The 25,454-nt window shown below is 37.6% G+C and overlaps 1 protein-coding gene across 1 annotated transcript; it reads right to left on the bottom strand.

Moving 5' to 3' along the window:
* Positions 1-1,168: 1,168 nt before the first annotated feature.
* Positions 1,169-18,224, bottom strand: LOC139817737 (tyrosine-protein phosphatase non-receptor type 9-like). The gene is made up of 8 exons (XM_071786033.1): positions 18,190-18,224; positions 17,768-17,929; positions 5,789-5,972; positions 2,307-2,443; positions 1,987-2,196; positions 1,695-1,845; positions 1,409-1,616; positions 1,169-1,296 (listed from the first exon to the last, which is right to left on the bottom strand). Exons 1-8 carry the CDS (start codon positions 18,222-18,224, stop codon positions 1,175-1,177), a joined length of 1,209 nt encoding a protein of 402 aa, XP_071642134.1. The 3' UTR covers positions 1,169-1,174.
* Positions 18,225-25,454: the final 7,230 nt, after the last annotated feature.

Below are 25,454 nucleotides of genomic sequence, written 5' to 3'. Positions count from 1 at the left end.
ATTTTTTTTAACTAAATTTGTTTCTTAAGATACAGTCTATGATTATAAATATTTTCTCGTATTTGAAAAACAGACTTACCTTGGTGGGATTCGAACTCGGGACCTCAGGATCGTGAGCCAACTGCCTTACGTGGTAGACTACTTCTTAATTTGATGTAAGCGTTATATATAGTCTACAATGTCATAACCAACGCAAATATATAATTTTTCAAAAATCATCTTAAGAAACAAATTTAGTTTAAAAAGAGTAATAAAATTTGAATTAGATATATGATATAATATTTCTTAATGTCGGGTGAATGTCAGAAACCAGTGCCGGCTCATTATGAAATTTTTTTATAAAATTATGTATTTTTAATTATTAAAAAAAAAAAAATTGTAAATTTAATAATAATAATAAAGAATAAGGATTGGCTATTAAGCTTTGGCCTAATATTGGGCGGCACTTGCTTGCCAAGCCTCGGCTACCCAAATTCGGGTAATAGTTGGGCCAGGCTTGGGCATTAAACGTCGGCAAGCCGACACTCGTGCCAGTCTTGGCCCGTTTCTCTAGTATCGGCGTTTCCTACCTGGGGACTCTCTCGCGGTCTCGTTACGCTTCCCCTTCGTTAGCTCGCAAGGGTCTCGGATTTCTAAAAAGTTTTTATTAATGCTTTCCAGAATATTTATATAATGTTCCAAAATATTCTTTAAATATTCCTAGAATAAATAGAATGTTTTCAATATTTTTCCTAAAATGTTTATAGATTATTTTAAAAATATTCTACTAATATGTAAAAAATATTCTACTAATATTCTGAATATTTCATGTTCATTGCAATGTTCACAGATTATTATTGAAATATTCATAACAATTCTAGAAAAGTTTTTCAGAATATTCATAGCACATGCTATAAATGTTTAAGAATATTAACAAAATGTTCCGTAAATATTCCAAATATTCTATATTTGTCAAAATATTTATAGAACATATTCTATGCATTTTTTAAATGTACTATATTTATTAGACATTTGTAGAATATTCTATGCATATTTCGAATGGACAAAATTTCATGGAATATTTATAGAACTTCTACAGAATATTCTGAATGACTCGCGGAATATTAAAATATTTATAGATTTTTTATAGCACATTTCTTGCATATTTCATGCTGTATGGGTAGCACAAGACGTACTAATCTGGCATTTGAATACTGTAGGCCCTCTGTGCTCGGATCTTCTCGACAGTTCCTCGTATGTCTACGGTTCCAGTGTCCTCTAGTCGCGATATGCAAATGTCCAAGATGCAAAATGTGCCTGGAAAACCGCCAATTTAATGTATATCTCATACCTTAAAATTTTCACGTCTCAGAAAAAAACAGCGCTGGCAACTAAATTATAATTTTTGTTGCAAGAAGCTTTTCTCTACTTGTTCTTCCGATGCCAGCGCTGCAATGTACAATTGTAGATGGTTCTCGAGGATGTCCGGCCCATGTGTCTCCTCTGCTAACGAGTAATTTGCTCTGGTGTTGCCTGACTAAGGACAAAAACTGTAATAAAGCTTTAGCCGATTGAGGAACACCGTAATCTGGCCACACTGTGTAACGCATATGGCAAACCTCCCTCGTCTCATCAGTCTGAAATAAGACGAATGGAACATGAAGAAACGATAACATTTAATAATGAAGGAAAAAGAAATGTGTCAAAGTACATACCTTATTGTTTGTAAGGAGAAGCATGGATACTGTGTAATCTGGATTTGTATCGACTTCGAGGGTGGTCACGGTGAAGCCACCCGCTTGTACTTCATCACCTGGTTCCGGACCCCAATACTGTGCGCATTTTGTACGCCCTCTTTCCACCACTCTGAAACAAGGACAATACATTTATGTGAAACTATGAAGTTATGTATAAAGTTTCCAACACAAAATATGAAAATTGTTCAAAACTTTATATCATGCTAAATGTAGTCAAAGTTTCTAAGAGTGCACAAGTAAAACAATTTACCTCGTAGTCATGACGACGACTAACGTTTGCTGTTCACAAACCATCCTCCAGAAATCACCGCAGGTTTTCGGAAGAGGACCTTGAGTACTGATAAACGCGTTTTTCTGCTTATAACCGTCAACGAAATTCGCATTTATGTAATCAGACGTCGGATCTCCGTCTATTTGTGAAAGGCAGACTCTGGTAACAAAGCACATCGGTGTAGCGATTCTTTGATTGATTAATTAGACCTTAACCTGGAATGACCGACAAAACGATATATTAATTAACTCGAATGAGACTAATGTATCGCGCAAACGCAAAATATTGCTATTACGCACTTTTCATTATTAAATGAACCATCCGGCGGTCTCTGTCTAATTTCCGCGTATTCTTCTATAAGACCAGCGCGTCCTCGCGAGTGCATATCCGCTACAAATTGCTCCATAGTGACGGCTTGAAGCCCAGCACAGCCTGTCTACCAATAAAACATACATAGAAAAGTATGTGCACTTTATTGCACTAGTGCAGACATTAAAACGAAATATTGACCTTTAATTAATTTTTATTAGAATACAGTTGTTTTCCAAATAATAAAAATTATATTGACACTTTATCCAAATGATTCTGGAGCAATTGGATTAAAAAAAAATATTTTTTAGATACTTTTTGCTAATTATACGCTTAATTGATTTTAATTAATTGTGATTATTGTATGGTTTTCCAAACTCTGAAGTTTTTTCCAAATATCTCCAAATAATTTCCAAACGATTGGGTAAGATAATTTTCAATAATTTTTAATTCGTTTGCCAACTATATGTCGGTGCACACATGGTATATAAAGGCACGATTCGCGAATTACGAACCAGGAATCGCGCAGTCTGGCGCCGCGCCGGCTTTATGTATGCAATAAGGATATTACATAATATTTATTATAAATATGCAATAAAATACATTTGTGTTTTACATCCTTTAAAGCGAACATTTCTGTACATTCCAAAAATTGTGTGCCAACAAAAATTCCAACCTCTTTCGATGAGATGGGATAATTAAAAGCTTCGCATAGATCAGCTAGTGGATATCCTAATATATACAAATCTTGTAATTTCAATGTATTTTTAGTATTCCCTTGTTTTTTTAGTAAAATTGTATCGATTCTAACAATTTTGTTATTGCTTAATTGAACTACATTGTTGGGTTGATCACATTTCAATACAAAGTTGTTAACGCTGATGCGTGTGATACAATGAGATATTTTTCCTCTTTATAAATATATGCTTTATGGCTTTGAAGAACACAGTTATCCAATTTTCGTTTCTCTTGTATTTTAAATGTTTTCTCTGATTCTAGTTCAGCTAATCTGTTAATAATTTGCGTAAGAGGTTTGTTAAGTAATTTTACAAGTTTCTTAAAATTGCCTATGTAACTTTCACCCCAAAATGCGGACAACTCGCTCAATGGCATTTTGAAATTTTTTACATCGTCAGTTAAATGGATTAAATAATGCATATTTAATACTTGGATCTGTGCTTCATATAAAGATGGTAATAAGTAAACAAATTTTCTTAATAATTTGTTGGCGTAATCACAATGTAACGACGTAACGTTCTGTTTATTTAGAATACGACACGCTACAAATAGGAGTAAGAAATGTCTGTAAAAATCGTTAGAGAGAATATCGTGCAACACTGTTGAACTGCAATGCAATAAGAAAAATATAAATTGTGTCGCTTTCCATCGAGATATTATATTTATATCAAACTTCTTACGTTGAAATTCGCACGGTATATCTAGACTGATTGAATTCACTATATCTCTCAGACGCCGTATCTGATGTCTTTTGAGCCCTGCAACACTCTCTTTTATTATCAATTTTTCCAACACATTTTTTATTACACCAAGATATAATAGGTGCATAGAATCGATAACCACAGAATTTATTATATTAAATTGTGGCAATTGTAACAATATTGAATTTATATCGCCTTTATGATATTGCGGCTGTTCTCGGTTTTCGAAGGATTCTTTACTACGATTTTTACAGTTTTATTTCAGGATACACTCTTTTAATCGCACGTTTCTGTCTTACCGATACGCCCCTAGTTGTACATCTTTCACATGCATAAAATGCATTCTAAGATTTACAATTTTTTGATAAATGCTCTCCCGGGAGCATTAGCTATAATGGCACAAATTTTAAAGGAATATCTTTTTCCATGTAATTCTACTCCATTATTTATTAAGCTTGTAGCTTTCTCGACAAAATCAAGTATTACTACTTTGAGGTTTGGAATCTCCACAATAAATGGCGGCGATAAAAGGCTTTAAAACATAATTTGTATGGAAAACTTTTATTACAATTGGCCACACTTAAATTTGTGAGTTATTGTAAATTTGCATTCCATCGATATGAATAAAAACAGAAATATCATTTTCGTGATACACATTGGCTAAAATTGTATCACGTTTTTTCTAATCCCTTCTTTGTACTTGAATACATATACGCACTTTCAGTTTCTCGATTACTATTCATTACTTGTAGCTTTCGATGATGCGCAGTGCCTAACAAAGATTGAGCTGTTTTAGGTAATGATGTGTGCCCCTCTTCCCTTTACTAATAATAATTCGGTTACCACATTCAGTCTCAAAGTATCTAAATTTTTTAACGTCCACTCTAGAATTTTATCGTTAATTCCTCCCTTAGATTTTACTGTGTCTTGAAAGAACGCGAACTCATCGTCACTAACAATTGCCAATTCGTTCTCATCTATCTCTTCTTCTGTATTTATGGCATTATTAATTGCATCAATATTCACTTCATTAGTATTTTGAATGACTGCTGCACCATTTTCGTCAAAACTGCTTTTATTTTCGCGCTCGCATTGTCTCCTCTTCAACTCTCGATATTTCTTTACTCGATAATAAGGCATATTTTACCTACATTCCAACTACAATTGATGCGATAAGAAAAGAGCTAACATAAAAGAGAAAAACTACTTAACCTTATTTCGCTGTCTAATTAGCAAATCGCTCGTAGAGGACCTTGTCTTATTGTTAGTCGGCATAAAATTATTTCTTAATATCTTACTAACGTAAACTTTGCCATAAATAAATTAATCACATTTTTATAATGTAATTATTTTACCACAGAATAGAACATTAAACTATAAAGTAAACATTACTTTGAATGAACAATAAAGTAATAATTATTAATTTAACATATTCAAAAATATTAAACAATTAAGAAAACGTTAAAAAAAATTAGTTTTTGGTAATGGTGTAGATAGAGAATGCATCATCATTTTCCTTCTGATATTCTTTTCATACCGTTGAACTGCACTTTTATGAATTCCATAAATACATCATCTGCTGTAGATGCTTTTGACGATTCCATATAACTCACATATAACTCTGTTGCCCACATTAAAAAAATTGTGTTTTAACTCCTTAGTTTCATCCAGTTTTCTTCTTCTTGGCTTTGAAGAACATATTACATCTTTGCCATAAATATGTTCAGCATCAACAGTTTCCTTGGGCTTTGTGTTTTGATTTTCTTTATTACACGAAGAAAAAGCGTTAACGTCGTGTTTCGTTGTACAGCTGATATAGCCTTAACAAAAGGCTCGTCCACCAAGGCGGAATGACTTTCACACACGTTTAAATTGCAACTCAATTTATTTTATTGAAAGCGGGCGGTTCGGCGCGTTACAAGCTCGAACACGACGGTGGCTGCCGTTTACAAAAGACGCGTATAGCGCGGGATTCGGCAGCGAACTGAGGCCGAGCGCGATAAGAGCGTATTGACAAATTTAGGCGATCATACCGGATGTGATCTCAGCGATGTAGCTATCGTGGTACAAGGGGGAGGATTGTTGACGAGACTTGCGAATATTGTTCCTAACACGGCGATCCCGAACACGTTGTCTGGAACATGTGTTTTGCTTCCTGTTGAACCTTTGTTAACAAAAGTTGCATCTGGTTGACATTTGGTTACATTACTGTAAGTTCTGAAACAAACAACAATTATATTAAAAAATGTTATGTTATAAGGGATTACACTAATTACATATTTACAAGAATAAAATTACTTTCGTTTTTTGATGACTTGGTCCAAGAATTTTAATTGAGCATATAATGGAAATTGACGAGAAGTTAAATTTAAAGCACCACTTCCACTTCTACACTGATTTTCTATCCTTTTCTTTTCACGATTATATTGCTCTCTCAATAAAATGCACCTTCTTTGGCAATAATCAGGCGTGTAAAAATCACCTATAGTAGAAGTTTAAAAATAATAAATTAATAAAAATATGTGTAATGACTAAAAATAACTTACAAGGGAACTACCACAACTGTCCGGCTCCGATTTGAATTTCCTTTAAGTATGTTGTTAAACACAAAAATCCAACAGACACGTATTTTTTTATAGGGGCTCTAATTCATCTTTAGGGGGTGAAACACCCCTTCGAAAAAATCGGTTTTTCTCTTTCGGGCCGAATATCTCCGAAACTATAAGAGATAGAAAACTTTTCAAAAATGGAAATTAAATGGCTTCAAAAGTACTTTAAAATAATGACAAAATAATTTTTTTATTTTTTTTATTTTTAAATATACCCCCGCCACCAATACATTTTTTTCAAAATTTTAAAAATTTTTTATCACCAAATAAGAGGTTATTTTTTTACGAATTTAACCATATATAATAAAGTTATGTTACGATAAACCATTTCCAAGAATTAATTACAAACGCCTCCGTATCTATCCATGCTCATCCGTACTATGTGCGTAAGTAATTATTGTCGAAACAATAAGATATATAAAAAATGTTGTAAGTACAATTTTTAGTTTTCTATATGCTTTATAATTGTATATATGGGGCAAAATTTGTCAACCGGGCCACCGGCCTGCCCATAATTGTTTTCATCGCAGAAAAACTACCTTGCGCCTAGAGGTAGCTATGAGTAAGAGCTATCGAAAGCCGTGTGCAACTCAGAATTCAATGTGGCGGTACCAAAATGGCGACCGAAACATCTGAAATCCATGATCGGCTTCAATGAAATTATTAGAATACGAAAAAAATCGTGATTAAAACAGCTCTAAAATGACCTGTGTTAGAGTTAATAGTAGGTTGACCACAAATCAGTAGCTGGGTGATCAAAATTTGGGATGGTAATCCAATATGGTAGTCAGAAACTGCATTTACGCACCGCAAACTACTGACAATTGACCGGATCCACTTGAAAATGGTTGTGCGGGTGGTTCATGGACTTTATGTATGACAAATCCGATCCCAAAGAAGCAAAATCCAAAATGGCGATGATCGAAACCCAGGATGGTGATCCAATATGACGGCCGATCCACTCTGTATTGTAAATCATTGGAAAGGGCCTAGCGGAGTAAGCATGTGAAATCGGCCCTTGATCATACAGAGCTGACATTAATGTCACAAGTTAGTACCAATATGATAAAACTTTCCACCAAATATTATTTAAAAAAATTCATTTTTTTAGAAGTTATGCAGGAAGAAAGTAAAATAAAGAAATGTATTTTTCTCGAAAACCACTTGACCGATCTTGATGAAAAAAATATATGTTATGTAGACTAATAAAACTAATTAACAAAAAAAATGTCCAAAATGTTTGCCAAAAAAAAAGACCAAAAAAAATATTTGAATTTTTAAATATTTTTTTTTAGGGTGATATTTTCGAGGTACCCCTTTGAAATTTTTACGAAAATTTCTCTTAAAGTGTCCACTACAACATATATTTTTTTCAATTTTTTTTAAATGGTGGAACATAGTTAAAAATACGAAAATCGTAAGCGTCGCGTCACTCCGGCGCACAGTGCAGTGCCATTCCGCGTTGCGGGTGTTCGATGTAACTTTAATAGCACATATGTACGTCTGCAATTAGCCTATAATATGTATACTTTTTAATTTTTATAGTTTCCAGAGTTTACCACGTGGAGGTTGCAGTACGGTTTTAAACTCCTTATCGGGGTGCTTCTTTAACGTGAGTCCCCTCGCCTCTCACTATATTTCCGTAAAATCGGGGTGCTTTTTTAACGTGAGTCCCCTCGCCTTTCACTACGTTTCTGTAAAATCAGGGTGCTTTTTTAACGTGAGTCCCTTTGCCTCTCACTACGTTTCCGTAAAATCGGGGTGCTTTTTTAACGTGAGTCCCTTTGCCTCTCACTACGTTTCCGTAAAATCGGGGTGCTTTTTTAACGTGAGTCCCCTCGCCTTTTACTACGTTTCCGTAAAATCAGGGTGCTTTTTTAACGTGAGTCCCTTTGCCTCTCACTACGTTTCCGTAAAATCGGGGTGCTTTTTTAACGTGAGTCCCCTCGCCTCTCACTACGTTTCCGTAAAATCAGGGTGCTTTTTGAATGTAAGACCCCTCGCCTCTCATTACACCCTACACCTACGATTTATTTAATCTTCTTCACTATCACTGTCTATTACTGGAATGTTATTTGTTTTCTTAAACAGATTGCTCAGTATTTCTGCTGGTTTCAAAATTTTCGCTAAATATCTTGCATGAGATAGATAATATATAATTGCAGCAATATGACAGCAGCATCTAATTGTTCGTAGCCCATTAGCGATTTGTTTATATAAGAAAACAAATAACATTCCAGTAATAGACAGTGATAGTGAAGAAGATTAAATAAATCGTAGGTGTAGGGTGTAATGAGAGGGGTCTTACATTCAAAAAGCACCCTGATTTTACGGAAACGTAGTGAAAGGCGAGGGGACTCACGTTAAAAAAGCACCCCGATTTTACGGAAACGTAGTGAGAGGCAAAGGGACTCACGTTAAAAAAACACCCTGATTTTACGGAAACGTAGTGAAAGGCGAGGGGACTCACGTTAAAAAAGCACCCTGATTTTACGAAAACGTAGTGAGAGGCAAAGGGACTCACGTTAAAAAAGCACCCTGATTTTACGGAAACGTAGTGAAAGGCGAGGGGACTCACGTTAAAAAAGCACCTCGATTTTACGGAAACGTGGTGAGAGGCGAAGGGACTCACGTTAAAAAAGCACCCTGATTTTACAGAAACGTAGTGAAAGGCGAGGGGACTCACGTTAAAAAGGCACCCCGATTTTACGGAAATATAGTGAGAGGCGAGGGGACTCACGTTAAAGAAGCACCCCGATAAGGAGTTTAAAACCGTACTGCAACCTCCACGTGGTAAACTCTGGAAACTATAAAAATTAAAAAGTATACATATTATAGGCTAATTGCAGACGTACATATGTGCTATTAAAGTTACATCGAACACCCGCAACGCGGAATGGCACTGCACTGTGCGCCGGAGTGACGCGACGCTTACGATTTTCGTATTTTTAACTATGTTCCACCATTTAAAAAAAATTGAAAAAAATATATGTTGTAGTGGACACTTTAAGAGAAATTTTCGTAAAAATTTCAAAGGGGTACCTCGAAAATATCACCCTAAAAAAAAATATTTAAAAATTCAAATATTTTTTTTTGGTCTTTTTTTGGCAAACATTTTGGACATTTTTTTTGTTAATTAGTTTTATTAGTCTACATAACATATATTTTTTTCATCAAGATCGGTCAAGTGGTTTTCGAGAAAAATACATTTCTTTATTTTACTTTCTCCCTGCATAACTTCTAAAAAAATGAATTTTTTTAAATAATATTTGGTGGAAAGTTTTATCATATTGGTACTAACTTGTGACATTAATGTCAGCTCTGTATGATCAAGGGCCGATTTCACATGCTTACTCCGCTAGGCCCTTTAGCAGATTCACTCAAAATTCGAATTATGAAACTGGATTCATAAAAACGGATTTGACACCTAGGGAAAAACTCTTTTCACAACACCTCCACGGAAAATTTTACGCCAGGGCGGCCATAACGGGCGGAAAGTGCTCACTTTCCACCCGCTAAACAAGGAGGTAAGTTGCTACTTTCTTCCCTAGGGAGAAAAGTGGTTACTTTCCGCTCGCTATGGCCGCCCTGGCGTGAAATTGACCACTTTCGCCCCTCTCTACAGGCATGGAAAATCAAATTTTCCGTGGAGGTGTTGTGAAAAGGGTTTTTCCCTAGGTGTCAAATCCATTTTTATGAATCCAGTTTCATAATTCGAATTTTGAGTGAATCTGCTAAATTTCCAATAATTTACAATACAGAGTGGATCGGCCGTCATATTGGATCACCATCCTGGATTTCGATCATCGCCATTTTGGATTTTGCTTCTTTGGGATCGGATTTGTCATATACAGTCCATGAACCACCCGCACAACCATTTTCAAGTGGATTCGGTCAATTGTCAGTAGTTTGCAGTGCGTAAATGCAGTTTCTGGCCACCATATTGGATTACCATCCCAAATTTCGATCACCCAGCTACTTATTCGTGGTCAACCTACTATTAACTCTAACACAGGTCATTTTAGAGCTGTTTTAATCACGATTTTCTTCGTTTTCTAATAGTTTCATTGAAGCCGTTAATGGATTTCAGATGTTTCGGTCACCATTTTGGTACCGCCACACTGAATTCTGCAAAGTTGCACACGGCTTTCGATAGCTCTTACTCATAGCTACCTCTAGGCGCAAGGCAGTTTTTCTGCGATGAAAACAATTATGGACAGGCCGGTGGCCCGGTTGACAAATTTTGCCCCATATATACAATTATAAAGCATATAGAAAACTATAAAAATTGTACTTACAACATTTTTTATATATCTTATTGTTTCGACAATAATTACTTACGCACATAGTACAGATGAGCATGGATAGCGTATATACGGAGGCGTTTGTAATTAATTCTTGAAAATGGTTTATCGTAACATAACTTTATTATATATGGTTGAATTCGTAAAAAAATAACCTCTTATTTGGTGATAAAAAATTTTTAAAATTTTGAAAAAAATGTATTGGTGGCGGGGGTATATTTAAAAATAAAAAAAATAAAAAAATTATTTTGTCATTATTTTAAAGTACTTTTGAAGCCATTTAATTTCCATTTTTGAAAAGTTTTCTATCTCTTATAGTTTCGGAGATATTCGGCCCGAAAGAGAAAAACCGATTTTTTCGAAGGGGTGTTTCACCCCCTAAAGATGAATTAGAGCCCCTATAAAAAAATACGTGTCTGTTGGATTTTTGTGTTTAACAACATACTTAAAGGAAATTCAAATCGGAGCCGGACAGTTGTGGTAGTTCCCTTGTTAGTAAAATTTAATTTTAATAAAAGAATTACCACAATTTGTTTCAATCATTGTTTTAGAGATTTCGTTTCAAGCATTTTGTTTCATTAATGTATCCTTAAAATTAGGATTTCTTTTATCGTACAAAAATGATCGTTCTCTATATAATTCTATAAGAAATTCATCGCCACTTTTTTTTGCAATAATAATGTTTTCAGAATCATCAGAAAAACTTCCGATATCTTGAGTGTGATCATCCGAAGAACCTCCGATATTATAAACAAAATCATTGCAATAATTATCGTGATCTGACATGATGATAGCAATCTAAAAAAATATCATAAATTAACAAAGAAAAAGCAAATAAAAAAGATTCTTTAACCACTCTTATATAAAGAAAAATTACTGTTAACCCAGTAATAATTATTATATTTTACTCTCAATTTTTAGTTTTTCTTACAGTAACTATTACGTACTAAAATGCAAATAAACCCTACCTTATTTAAAAATAAGTTATTTCTGTCAATTAATAAATTACAATAAAAAGGTTCTGTAGATATTAAACTTTACTTTATTCTAAATAGAAAAACATAAATAAATCGACAATTCTTTCTCAAATAAACATTCTATAGACAACTTAAAATAAAGACTACTTTGGGCTTTTTATTAAAATATGGTAGTATAATAAGGCCCAAACCTTTTAAACAAACATTCCAAAAAACTTTAATACATAAAGGAATTTACAAAATAACAAAACATATTACATTTAGAGAACTTTAAAAAATAAACAATAATGGCAAGTACTAGATAAATTAAAAAGTACTAGACAAATAGAAAATGTAATAAAACTTACGAATTTTTATCGGGAGTTTTTGTAAAACGCAGCAGCTGTCGCTATCTCGCGTGGCAATCGCGGCGCCGTTGGCGAGGGGTGCATAGCTAGCGCGGCGTTGCAAACTTATGTTTATTCTCTACGTGTGTATAAAAAAATTAAAAATAGTGTGCAAATTAGAAACTTGCACATTGCTTTCTTTTCATTACAGATCGCTACCATTGCACCGATTTTATTTCGCTCACAAAGCTCCTCTATGAGGCAGCTTGTATTTTATTTGATGCGTAATTATTAGTATTTATTAGTTTGGCTTCCTCATAAAAGAAGCTTTATAAGCGATTTCTAATTTGCACACATTTTTCTACCCCTATTTCATATATATTACTTTTAAATTTGGTCTATTAGACCCAACTTTATACGCAATCAAAGGTTCATATACAAAGTTGGGTCTAATCCAGAGCTCGGCAAGAAATGCACTTCTCGGCCGATTTTCGGCTGGCTCTGCCTAGCGTTATTCCCCTTACCGCATCGTCCCGCGTGCAGTCTATGAACCGCTCAGGCGCGTATAATTTATAAACATTATATAGCTTTCTATGTCACTTACGAGGTATTATTGACGCGTTTTTTTTAAAGTGATATCTCTCAATCCACTGATAACTGAAACGACCCTTTAACATAATTGAACAGAAGTAGAATTTAATAATTATTGAAATAAAGAAAATTTAGGCCGACTTTCGGGATTATATACAGATAAGGGCGGGAACATCGATCTGCATATTGCATGTCGGTGATTGATCGACATCAGCGACGATTCTTTACTGTGTCTTATGCGGTTTGCTACGTGCAATATGCAGATCAATGTTTCCGCTCTCACCTGTAAAAGATCCCGAAAATTGGCCTAAATTTTCCTTATTTCAATAATTACTAAATTCTACTTCTGTGCAATTAGTTAAAGGGTCGTTTCAGTCATCAGTGGCCGAGCTCTGCTCTTTAAGCAAGCAAAAGTAGGGGAGAGTGGGCTCCCTTGAGCCACGGGGTCCAATGTGACAGTGCGAGTTTTCTGTATTAACGTTCTGCAAAATAGTGACGGTGGGTATGAAAACTTTCGTTTTCAAAACATATAACTTCCATCAAAAAATTATGCCGAAATAAGCATATATACTTTAGTTAAAGGCAGATATGTAATTGGAGCCTTGCAAAGTAAATTTTTACTTGTCATAACTTTTTGATATTTATGGATTTCTAAGGATTCTACAGTTAAAAAAAAATTCATAAGACGTTCGTCGGGATCTAGGTTCAATACCAAAGTGCGCACAAAAACGTTTAATTGTTTTGTATCTGAAATATTTACGATAAATAATATCAATGTTCAGTGGGGTCCAATGTGACGCAGGTTGATGGGGTCCTTTGTGCCACGCTTACAGAACTACACTTTTTCCTATAAAATGGAATAATTTCCATCGATATAATCATCTCCACACTTTTATTTTCTCTTTTTTTCATTCTTTAGTTACAGATCACATGTAATCGAGTCGCTATAAGGCAATATTCGTTGATTTCTACTAAAGTGAGGTTATATCGATGTTCAGTGGGGTCCAATGTGACGCAGATTGATGGGGTCTTTTGTTCCACGCTTAAAGAACTACGCTTATTTTCTCTTTTTTTCACCCTTTAGTTACAGATAACATGTAATCGAGTCGCTGTGAGGCTTTGTTTTCAGTTTTCAATTAGATCTCTTTGTTACGTCCTGCGGACTCCACGATATCCCTTTTTCGCGGGAATTCTTATGCACCTAAGATAGCCCTAAGATTAGGATAAACAAGCCGAGTACGGACGGTTATCGATCGGGGTGAGGTTAGATCTCGCATTCTTTTTTTTATACAACTATAATAGCTATTTGCCTAGGCGACGAAGCGACCTTTTAGAGTAAAATATTGACAGACGGGGCATACGTAATCGGATTTTGTCTATCAACCTTGTCTGGCCCATAACTATAAACCCGGCGACACGACGCGTCAAAAGGGCCTGAATCCCAGACAGAGTTGATGAAGATCTTTATTGCATCGGGCGAGCTTTTTAAAATTGCTCGTGCGATGTTTCCGACAAACAGAGACAAACCCTAGGACGTGATTGTAAATACACGTGGCGGAAGTTCTGTTTGCCTTGTACCTACTATTAAGATTGAGAAGTATGCATCGTCTGTCGATATAAAAACAGGGTCGCGAGATAAGTAAGGAACCCCAATAAAAGAGAAATCGGCGATAGCCGAAAAACGAATGCGTCACTGGAAAGAACCGATGGATTACACCCCCAATAAGACAGTGGGGCCTTAAGAGGGGACTCACCAATGGAAAACCGCAAAAATCGATAACCGTCTCTAGCTTTCCAGGATAGGCGAAAACTTAAGAATCTACCTCTTGGGTGAGGAACATCTCAACCAATAAGAAATCCGTTAAACAAAAATTAGAAACATCCCGCCAACCCGAAATCCTTTAAACGAAAACCAGACACACCCCACATGAAATCCACCCCTTCCATTCCCTACATTTTCCTATATAAACCCCGAGATTGCGGCACTCCCTCTCTAAACTTCTCAGTCTCTTCAAGCCTCTGAAGATTTAGTCTACATTTCGGTATTATAATCGTGATCTCTTCCGTTTTCGAGTCACGATTCCGCATTTAGAGTCTGTGCAAGAGATCCAGCACCACATCAGTTGCTCCGACTCATCCACCAGCGACACCGAGAAGAAACCCACTCGTTTTGAACTCGTCAAGTAGTAAGTCCCGTAATTCTCTTAATCCTTTCTTTTTCCGCGTTATCGCCCCCCTTCTTAAACGGTCTATCGATTGTCGGATCCCCGGAAGCTTATTATTTTGGGGTCGGTCAGTGTAGGCATCAGGTTCCCAGCGGTCGTTGACGTTGTCGTGGGCCTGACTTGCCTCCCGGCGTTTTCATCGCTGTCGTGGACTCAGCTGGTCTACTGACCCCCCTGAGCTTATGCTCGTGGGTCGGTCGGTGTAGGCATCGAGTTCCCAGCGGTCGTTGGCGTTGTGGTAGGCCTGACTTGGCTCCCGGCGTCTCGTCGCTGTCGCGGACCCAGCCTGTCCACTGACCTCCCCCCCCTTTGAGCTCGACGATTTCTTTTTGTTTGCTTCCGACCGGGTCCGAGAGAGATCGACTAAACAAATAAACAATTTTAGTGGACCCGAAAGTTCTACCCCCTCAAGGACAGAATCTCCGCACGATCAGGCGACAGAGAAATTGCCAGAACAAGCGGGCGCGACGGGAGGTCGAACTCCCCCGGGAGCAGCTCAACGCCGGTCCTCCGTGACTCGCCATCACACCGCCCCTACCAGCTTTTACGGAGGAACCCGGTTGTTCGCATCAGAATCGTCCCGCTATCATATTGTCTTATCGCCCAGTTGTCCTACCCTCTCGCCCAATTGCTGAACATCGCCCTATTTGCCGCGTGGCTCCGTTTCGCGTGGTCCCGCCTCGCGTGGTCCCGCCTCGCGTGGTCCCGGTTCGCGTGGTCCCCGTCAACCCCGATCCAGCCCGCTTCCTAGAACCTCCCGATTCCCCCTCCTCTTCCCGAAGTCCGTCCCCAACCTCCTCGACCGCCTCGACTCTCGATCTTGAGGAAGTAGGCGATCCTGAGATCGTAACCTTAGATTGATAGCTATAAAATTAAGTTTTACTTATTTCAATTCTCATATACTGTATTTCATCGATTAACACACACACACACAGTAAATTCATGTAACTTCAATCCTAAAACTAATTGTAATAATAGCGGGCAGGATGTGCATTTTCAAGTAGGTATCTCCTTAGAAATCTTGCCCGATCACCCCCGCACTTATGTAACACCCGCGAGAAGTACACACATATACCTTAAACATACATTTCCATTGTAAAATGCTTTCAATCTCCCGTTTAATTTGCCTAGTTCTGACCTATTGTAATATCGACAGATTACTTAACTTAAATTTATAATAAATGTTTTATTTACGTTAAATATAAATTTCCATTTATTTATAATCTAAGACCTCACCCACCATTCTTCCACCTCTCGAAATTGCACGAGGTCCGATTCTGAGTTAAAGGGATTAAATTCTCTGACTCGAAAAAGGACCGACGATCGCACCGCTCACGAAAGGCGTCCTAACGTCTTTACGGACGTTGACCCTTTCTGAGTCATAAAAGTGCGTTCGGCTCGCGCCACGCGTCTCAGAGCGCGTACCTGCGAGCGACATTTGTAAGTATCTAGCTGCGTCCTCCCTTCCCCCGACCCCTCTGGCTAGCCTTTCCCTTGCTTCCCAGATTTTCATATCCTAATCCCGGGGTTGGACGTAACATCTTCTACGTGTCACAGAATATCTACCTTTCACATTACATGTCACAGTGTACCCTACACTATGGCTCAATCGACCCCACGCTTTTGGTCCACTGTGAAAAACGCAGCATTTCGAAATATCATTAATTTTGCAAAATATTTCTGAAAATTTATTTCTTAAATCATTTACAAAGTTTATTATATTAAACATCGAATAGTCTCATTTATATTATAATAAAGTTATTAAAAATCATTTTTAATGTGATTTGAAAAAACGTGGTTCAAGGGTGCCCACTCTCCCCTAATTTAAGCAGTCGTTCTTCGAAAGAAATACTCTACTTGTTGACACGAGCTTCGTTTATTCTTATTCGTTCATCTTCATTCGGCCGTTCCGTTAATAATACGTCGTCGTTTGTTCTCATTCCATATTAAGGAGGTTCTACAGATAATGGATGTATCTAAAAATTGGAAAAAACTTCATGGACGTATAAATTGAGATGCGAGAAAAGTGCTCAAAAAATTTTAGCATCGGTTATCGTGTAAAAATTTGCAAAAATGAATTTTGAAATCACAATTTTTAACATGAGCTACATATGGCAGAGGGACTCTTGGAGACAGGAAACGAGATGTTAATTATATAAAGGCGATTTACCAGAGATTCAAAAAACGGAGCTCTTATAGATCTTAATCTAAGCTTTTCAGAAATATCGAGAAAAACAAGGGTTATCGCGTAAAATTTTGTGATATTGGCTATTGAAACAGGCCATATCACAGTTCACGTAGCGTGCTTCGAATAACAAGGGAGATTTGGTAATGTCGCAGCGACTGCACCCGCGCGAAAAGTGTACAGCCAGGACAGCCAGTATACAGCACCACAGTATGACAGCACCTCAAACTTAAGCACCTAACGTTTACGAGCGCTTACGGAGAAGTACTCACTCTAGAATTATGTGAAATTGTGGAATAACCACGGTCATATGAACAGAACTGTCAAGTTCGCGACGTTACCACATTTTCTTCCATGTAGGTATAAGCCGCCAGAGTCAAAGGAGCACTTACACGATATTTTTAATTATTCCTTTCTTCGACTAATATGGGTATGATATAAGCTCTAAATCATCAAAATTCACGATAATATTTTATGAATACTTAGAATCGATGAATTTGAAGATTTTCTTTTCATCTCTCAACTGACTAGAGAGTACCTGTAGAACCTCCTTAAACCATTAGGTATTCGACGCGACAAGATGTTTGTTTTCCTCACGTTTCTCTCCACTTACACTGAGAGCTGAAAAACAGTAATAATTATTCATTATGCGGCATAAAATAATGAAAATCAAAATATTCTTTAAGACAAATTTATAATACACGCATCATGTACAAGCATGAATTGATTATTATATTGGCTAAAAGGTTTTTAAACGTGTATTTAAGCGGATAGCAGGACAGTTTATTTTTTTACCTTTTCACGCTGATGTTGCTCACAATCACACCTATCATCTCTTTCATGCGATTCTTTTTGCGCGTTTCACCCCTTCCGTTCCAAACGATCGTGAAGAAAGATTTACAATGATGCAAATTGCCCAATTCTTCCAGTTTCACGATTTTTGTCTCGAAGCAATGGCTGGAAAATCATAAGAATTTTAAGGGAAACTTGAAAAAATAAAGCAGAAGTAATTATAGTGACACAACAAATATTGAACATAAAATATAAATAACAATGGATTTTTCATTGCACCTGTATTGTGCTGGATTACACGATGCACTATCACGGTCTGCTCGCAATGCTCTTCCACACGCTTGAAAATAATCTCAGAGGAAAAAGTATGCAGATGCGTGTTGCATCGATGCATGAATGAAAGAAAAATCATCATCGATTTCAACATTTTGAGACCAAGTATCTCGGAAACTATGAGCATTTTCTGAACTTGCAGCCATTGAGACTTTTGATCAGGACTTTTGATCAGGACAGTCTGAACTTCATCATACTAAAACTTCACACTGTGTTAAAAAAATCTGTATTAAAAATAATATAAAAATGTAGGAAGTTTTTATACCGTACATAAAATTTCAAATACGAAGTTGAAAATTAAAGGAGTGGTATTTCGAAAATAAAAGTATCGAGTAGTAATATTACTATGCTCATCTATTTGAAAATTCATATACTTGTAAAGGAATTTTGATCTTTAAGCATACTTAAATTAAGAAAAAAATTTCTAATTTTTATGAACATGAACTTAATTTAAATATACTTAAAGATCAAAATTCCTTTACAAGTATATGATTTTTTAAACAAATGCGCATATACTACTCGTTACTTTTATTTTCGGAATACCACTCCTTTAATTTTCAACTTCGTATTTGAAATTTCATATACGGTATCTGCATAAAAACTTCCTACATTTTTATATTATTTTTAATACAGATTTTTTTAACAGTGATATATTCTTTTCAGAATTATCATTAATATTATTGTTACATTTAAAGATTCTTACTCTTTTTTGAGGGATTTCTTTTGAACCAGGATTTCTAATGCTGCCTCTCTGAAGATATTTTTCATATATTACAACACGCTGTTTCTTCTTTTTTATTCTTTCGTCAAATAAATCTTTTTGGCTTTCTTTTTACTTATTGTTAGTGATTTTCCTGTATCTTTGTCTTTTTCTGATGCAGAGATAGATGTTGAATTATTCGATTATTAGAGATCTAATCATTATGCTTATCGCTTATATCCAAGTCTCCGTCAGAGCTGCCTTTCATGCTTCTCTTTTTGTTTTAGAGGAAAACCTGTAACAACTTTGGAATGTGCATTATTTTTACTGGAAAACTTTTTCACCTCCTCAGATTTTAGTTTACTTGTTTTATTATTGGACTCTTTCAAACAGATATCTTATTTACTGTCCGTTTTGAAGTCTGTGTAAAATTTTTGTTATGTCAAATTTATGTAATAATAACCTCGAAAAAACCGAAGTAACAAGTGGTAGACGTAATCTTTGTATCTCGAAAAATCTCGAAAAAACCTAAGCAGTAGTATCTTTACCTCGAAAAAAAAAAACCAAAGTGGTAGTATTATCATATCTCGAAAAAACCTAAGTAACAAGTGGTAGACGTAATGATATCTCTTTTTAAATTACAGCGCCAACTACAGAGAGAACATACACTGAGATAAAAAATTTGTCAATCCCAAGAAATATTTAGTCCGATACGTTGAACTAAACATTTTAGTTAGCTAACTAAACATTAGTTGAATTAATTAATTCTGGATTAAAAATACGAAATAAATTGTTGAAACAACTAATATTTAGTTAACTAACTAAAATGTTTAGTTAAACATATCGAACTAAATATTTCTTGGAATTAACAATTTTTTTCTCAGTGTATTTTTCGAGATACAAAGATTACGGTCTACCACTTGTTACTTAGGTTTTTTCGAGGTGAAGAATTAGAGGTAACAGTACAAAATAAAAATATTTTACTAAAATACATAAATTTTTTTTGTCAAAAAACTTGGCGCTGCTAAACCTGAAAATTAGGTCACTGTGGTGTGTATATGCGAGCGAATGATGTGTGTGTGGGTGGGTGATATGTGTGTGGGTGGGTGATATGTGTGTGGGTGGGTGATGTGTGTGTGTGTGTGTGTGTGTATGACGGTGAATAATGCGGCTTATGATTAAATATAGGATAAGTTCAGATTCTTAAAGCGATTAGAATTAAGTATAGAATAAGTATATAGAATAAGTAATATTTAGGTACATTTGTAAAAGGTCTCTCTCTCTCTCTCTCTCTCTCTCTCTCTCTCTCTCTCTCTCTCTCTCTCTCTCTCTCTCTCTCTCTGGTGAGTACTGCGTGTCACGTTGTTTCCTTGCTCCTGCTTTCTTTGATTTCTCTCGCTGCCGTGAACTGCCTTCGGGCCGTCTTGTTGCAGGTTTGAGCAAGTTTCTTGTTGCTTGGCAGAATTTACATTATCCTTCTGTCTTCGCAACTATCCGGCTTGATATCCTTGAGAGAAGATTTTCTGATTCTAACCTCACTCTTGTTTGGATTGCTGTTTCGATTGCTGTCGCTTGTGCATGGGTTGCCTGAGTTTGCGCGTGTAGCGACATCTGTGGGCCTTGTGGTGTACCACCATCCGTTACCCACTCGACCGCTGTGCTTTTGGTTCTGCTCTCTGCTACTGTCAGCTGATCGACCATGCAGCGCGCGTGCATCAGGTGCAAGAAGACAGTTGTGACGGCTGCTGTTGAGTGCAAGTGCACTAAGCTGTTTCATCCTGGTTGCGTCAAGGCGTGTGCCGCCAAATACAGATATGCTGAGCAGTGCTGTCTTGATCTCGCGGCCTCGCTTCATCCGGGATCTGATGTCGACGACGTCGAGCCGAGCTCATTGGCGGCCTCATCTGCTACCCCTCTTACACCGAGGGTCGAGTGTACGGAGCTGTTAGATTTTACCAGTGCGGTTCCTGCTAGTGTCTGTGCGCTGCCACAATCAGTGACTGATGACACGACGAATGCGCTTTTGCGCCAGCTTATGGAGCAATTGAAGTCGTCCGAAGCCCGATCTGAGGCGCGATTTACCGCTCTAGATGACAAACTCAATCAATTAAATAACTTAGCTAAAAGTGTTGACCGCAACAGTCAGCGTATCGCGGAGTTAGAGCAGCAGTGTGCTGCTCTCGCAAATGAAAGTGGGCAGCTTAAAGAGCGGTTTGAAGAGCGTCCTAAAGAGTGAATTGAAGAGTGAATTGGAGGGCGACCAGAGTCGTTCTCGTCTTCCGCGATCTCCTTCGTCTCGAGTCTCACGAACTTCCGACATTATCATTTCCGGGATACCAGGTTCTTTAAACGACACATCTGAACAGCTCGTTACTAGTGTTTTTCGCGCGCTGGGTACATCGCAGCTTGTTTCCGATGTTCTTGAGACTCGAGAGGTGGGGGTTAGCAACGTGTCTGCGATGCGTGATGTGGCGCCTAGCACTGTCTCCGTCTCTGATCGTGCTGCTAAACCACGATCAATTATTGTTATACTTAAGTCGCGAGAGATTCGCGACTATATTCTTGGTACTATGCGCCGTAAGCGTCGACTGACTGTTCGCGAAGTTTTCTCTGGAGATGTCCCCGGGCACATTTATATAAACGAGCTACTTTCTACGGATATTTATAATTTGTTGCGCCGGACTCGCGTAAAGGCTAAACAGTCATCTTTTAAGCACGTATGGTGCAGAGATGGCCAGATCTTTGTCCGCAAAGACCATGGTCAATCTCCAATTCTTATCACTACTGAGGCTGATCTAGCTGAGCTTCAGTGACTCAATGTTGATTCTGGCCGTGTTCCGTCTGCTTCGCATGATTGTCTCGCGATTGCTCACTTCAATGCTAGCTCCCTTCCTGCTCATCTTGAGTCAATTCAGGCCTTTTTATCGTTTAACTTTTTTCACATTATCTCGATTTCTGAGACCTGGCTTCACTCACACATTTCTGATGATCTAGTGCGTATCTCTGGTTATTATTTGTTGCGTGTGGACAGAGAGGGCAGGGAGGGAGGTGGTGTTGCTTGTTACGTGCATGAATCATTGCGGGCGCGCGTTCTGGCGTCGTCGCCTTCCGCTTTCTTGAATGCTCCTGAATATCTCATTCTCGACATCCGTTATGGCACGCGCGAGCCTCTCCTATTTACCACCATGTACCGCAGACCTAAAGGCAAAAATTTCAGTAATTACATTGACGTGCTTACTACATTTATACATAATTATAAAAACATCATTATTACGGGTGATTTGAATTGTAACCTCCTCGCATCATCATACGAATCTAATCACCTTAGAGACATTGTCTCACAGTTGTCGCTTAATATCGTTGAATCGCGGTCGACTTTTCACACCGGCTCCTCAGACTCATGGTTAGACGTTTTCATAGTTGACAACTTGGATAAAGTTTTATCTTTTCGAAAGTCTGACGCTCCTTTTATCAATGGTCACGATCTCATTGAGTTATCCTACTCATTCAAGGTTCCGTCCTTCACTAATCGCACCTTAGTTCGTCGCTGCTACAAGAGATTTGATGAGGAAGCGTTCGTTCAGACTCTTACTTCTAAGCTCTCTGCATCTTTCCCGTCTGATTTTGGTCTGACGAGCCCGGGTGAGTCGGACATTGATAACATCCTGAGCACTATTACTGACGATTTTACTGCTAGCCTTGATCTGCATGCTCCTGTTAATTCTTTTCTTGTGACTCGTCCGTCGGCGCCTTGGCTTACCGATGACCTCTCGAACCGAATTCGGCATCGCAACGGTCTCTTTAATGCCACGCGCAAATCGGGCAACATTCTCGATTTTCACATTTACAGGCTTTACAGGAATTGTCTCACGCTTGATTTGAGGCGAGCCAGAGAGAAGTTCTATATGAATAGATTGAGCACCGCTTCTGATCCGTCCAAGATTTGGCGTGAACTTGCCAACCTTGGTTTAGTTGAATCGCCTCTTTCCTCACCCCTTGTCTTTTTTCCACGTGATCTCTTGAATGCCCATTATTCCTCTGTCTCAAATCGTTATCCTTCCTGTTCACAATCTCAATTCTCCAATATTATTTCATCCACTATGCCTGACGAACCACTTTTTAGTTTCACCGAAATATCCCACGATAACCTTCGCTCCTTGATGGTTTCTTCACCTTCTGTTTCCTTCGCCTCAGGTTACGATCAATTACCTCTGTTTCCTATTGCCTTGGCCTTTCCTCATATTAGTAACCTTTTGACCTCTTTTTTCAACAGCTGTCTCAATCTGGGTTATTTCCCATCTCTCTGGAAACGTGCTATACTGCGTCCTCTCTCTAAAGTTAGATCACCTACCTCTCCCTCCGAAACGAGACCTATTGCCAACTTGTGTGAATTTTCCAAGCTGTTTGAAAAAATCCTTCACCGCCAAATCGTTGATTTTATCAATTTGCACCATATTCTCGACGACCGTCAATCTGGTTATCGTAAGGGTTACTCTACCCAGTCTGCCCTTCTTAGACTATCTCACGATATTAAGAATGGCGTTGACGCAGGTGAGGTATTGATCCTTGTCCTCTTTGACTTCAGCAAGGCTTTTGACACTGTCTCTCATCCTTTGCTTCTGTCTAAACTGAGGAAACTAGGGTTTTCTGATCTTGCCCTCAAATTAATTTTTTCGTACCTCACTGGTCGCTCTCAGGCGGTCGTTGATCTGGTTGGTGAATTCTCCGAGTGGCTATCCATCACCTCTGGCGTGCCTCAGGGATCAGTATTGGGACCGCTCCTCTTTTCCCTTTTCATTAATGACATTGGTGCGTTTCTTAGATTTACCCAACGCTTGATTTTTGCTGACGACACTCAGATTTACCGTAAGTGTCTCTTTAGTCAGTTGAATGTTGCTTTGCAGTTGGTGGCCCATGATGTCGGAGTTATCTCTGAATATGCGACCACAAATGGATTGTCTCTCAATCTTAAGAAATCCAAAGTATTAATATTCGGTAGCAAGCGTTACGTCGACCAAATTGATCTACACGATTTACCTCTCATCTCTGTCAGTGGTACCTCTATTCCGTTTGTCTCTCAGGCTCGGAATCTGGGTGTCATTATGAGCTCCGATCTATCTTGGAATGGCCACGTCGCTCATATTTCTAAGCGGGTACACTTCACGCTGCACAAGCTTAAGTTTCACAAAAACTCCTTATCATTACAATTGCGTGTAAAACTCGTGTCTGCATTGATTTGGCCTCTGTTAGACTACTGCTCTCTTGTTTATAACGATGTTACTGATGAGCTTAACACAAAACTGCAGAGGCTTATCAATTGTACGATTTGGTTTATCTTTAATTTGAGTCAAGACGAACATATCACTCCTTACCGTCACCAATTAGGGTGGCTGTCCGTTAGAAATCGACGTCTCTATTTCCTCGGCATCGAAATGTTCAAGATACATTATGGTATGTCTCCTAGCTACCTCTCTGAGATCTTTGTCCGAGCCGATCTCTCGATTAGACGATCGTCACGGCTGGCACTGCCTAGTACTTTCCAAATTCCCATTCACAGAACTGAGACTTACCACCAGTCCTTTCACCTAGCGGGTATTTACTTATGGAATTCGCTTCCTACCGAGGTGGTGTCGTCTTCGTCTCTAAATGAATTTAAGCAGAAGCTCAATAGCTATCTATTTACACTTGAGCTCGGTTCTGGTTGAGGTTCTTGGGGCTATCTAATGTTTATGTATGATGTAGCGCTGGTGCGTGATAGGTGTAAGTACATCTAGTCTAAACCTTCCTAGTCACTGTACATTAATCGTCGCTACATTAACGTCTTAACTAGTTTTAAGTATCAATGTCATTTCTCTGCGATTGTTGTTAGAGAGAGAGCACGACCGAATTCTGTTGATTTTTTTAAGTACATCTAGTCTAAACCTTCCTAGTCACTGTACATTAATCGTCGCTACATTAACGTCTTAACTAGTTTTAAGTATCAATGTCATTTTTCTGCGATTGTTGTTAGAGAGAGAGCACGACCGAATTCTGTTGATTTTTTTCTTCAGCATTATTTTAGTTATTAATACTGTCAACAAAATTTGGTTCTGAAGCGTTTGCTGAGGTGAAAACAACATTATTACTTTTTGCAATATAGTCATTATTATCTTCATTGTTTCCCCTTTTGCTCACTGCTTTATTATAATTATCTCATCTGTACTGTATCTTTTTAGTTCTTACTTTTTCCAATTTTTGTTTTTACTTTACTCTTGTTTACTTCATGTATATCATTGTATTTTTCATCATTTGCCTAAAGTCTTGACTATGGCATAATAAACAAACTCAAACTCAAACTCCCTCCCTCCCTCCCTCCCTCCCTCTCTCCCTCTCTCCCTCCCTCCCTCCCTCCCTCCCTCCCTCCCTCCCCCTCTCCCTCTCTCCCTCTCTCTCTCTCTCTCTCTCTCTCTCTCTCTCTCTCTCTCTCTCTCTCTCTCTCTCTCTCTCTCTCTAGCAGCGCCAAGTTTTTTGACAAGAAAAATTTATGCATTTTAATAAAATATTTTTATTTTGTACTGTTACCTCTGTAATTCTTTGCGATGCAATTAAATCTTTTAAAATACATATATAAACTTTGTATTTAAATACCTTGTATTCCCTTGTTGGGTTTAAATATTT

Source organism: Temnothorax longispinosus, chromosome 8 (assembly GCF_030848805.1).
Source record: "Temnothorax longispinosus isolate EJ_2023e chromosome 8, Tlon_JGU_v1, whole genome shotgun sequence".
NCBI classification, from domain to species: Eukaryota; Metazoa; Arthropoda; class Insecta; order Hymenoptera; family Formicidae; genus Temnothorax; species Temnothorax longispinosus.
The sequence above is the reverse complement of the archived record's forward strand: the minus strand, read 5'-3'. Positions and strand labels throughout refer to the sequence as shown.

Excerpts from the sequence above, each read along its gene's own strand:
- LOC139817737 (XM_071786033.1), bottom strand. The coding sequence starts at position 18,224 with ATGCTCATAGTTTCCGAGATACTTGGTCTCAAAAT. Across the intron at positions 2,444-5,788 it reads CATCGCTGAGATCACATCCG|ACAGGCTGTGCTGGGCTTCA; the intron begins GTATGATCGCCT and ends TTTTATTGGTAG. Across the intron at positions 1,846-1,986 it reads GTCGTCGTCATGACTACGAG|AGTGGTGGAAAGAGGGCGTA; the intron begins GTAAATTGTTTT and ends TCCTTGTTTCAG.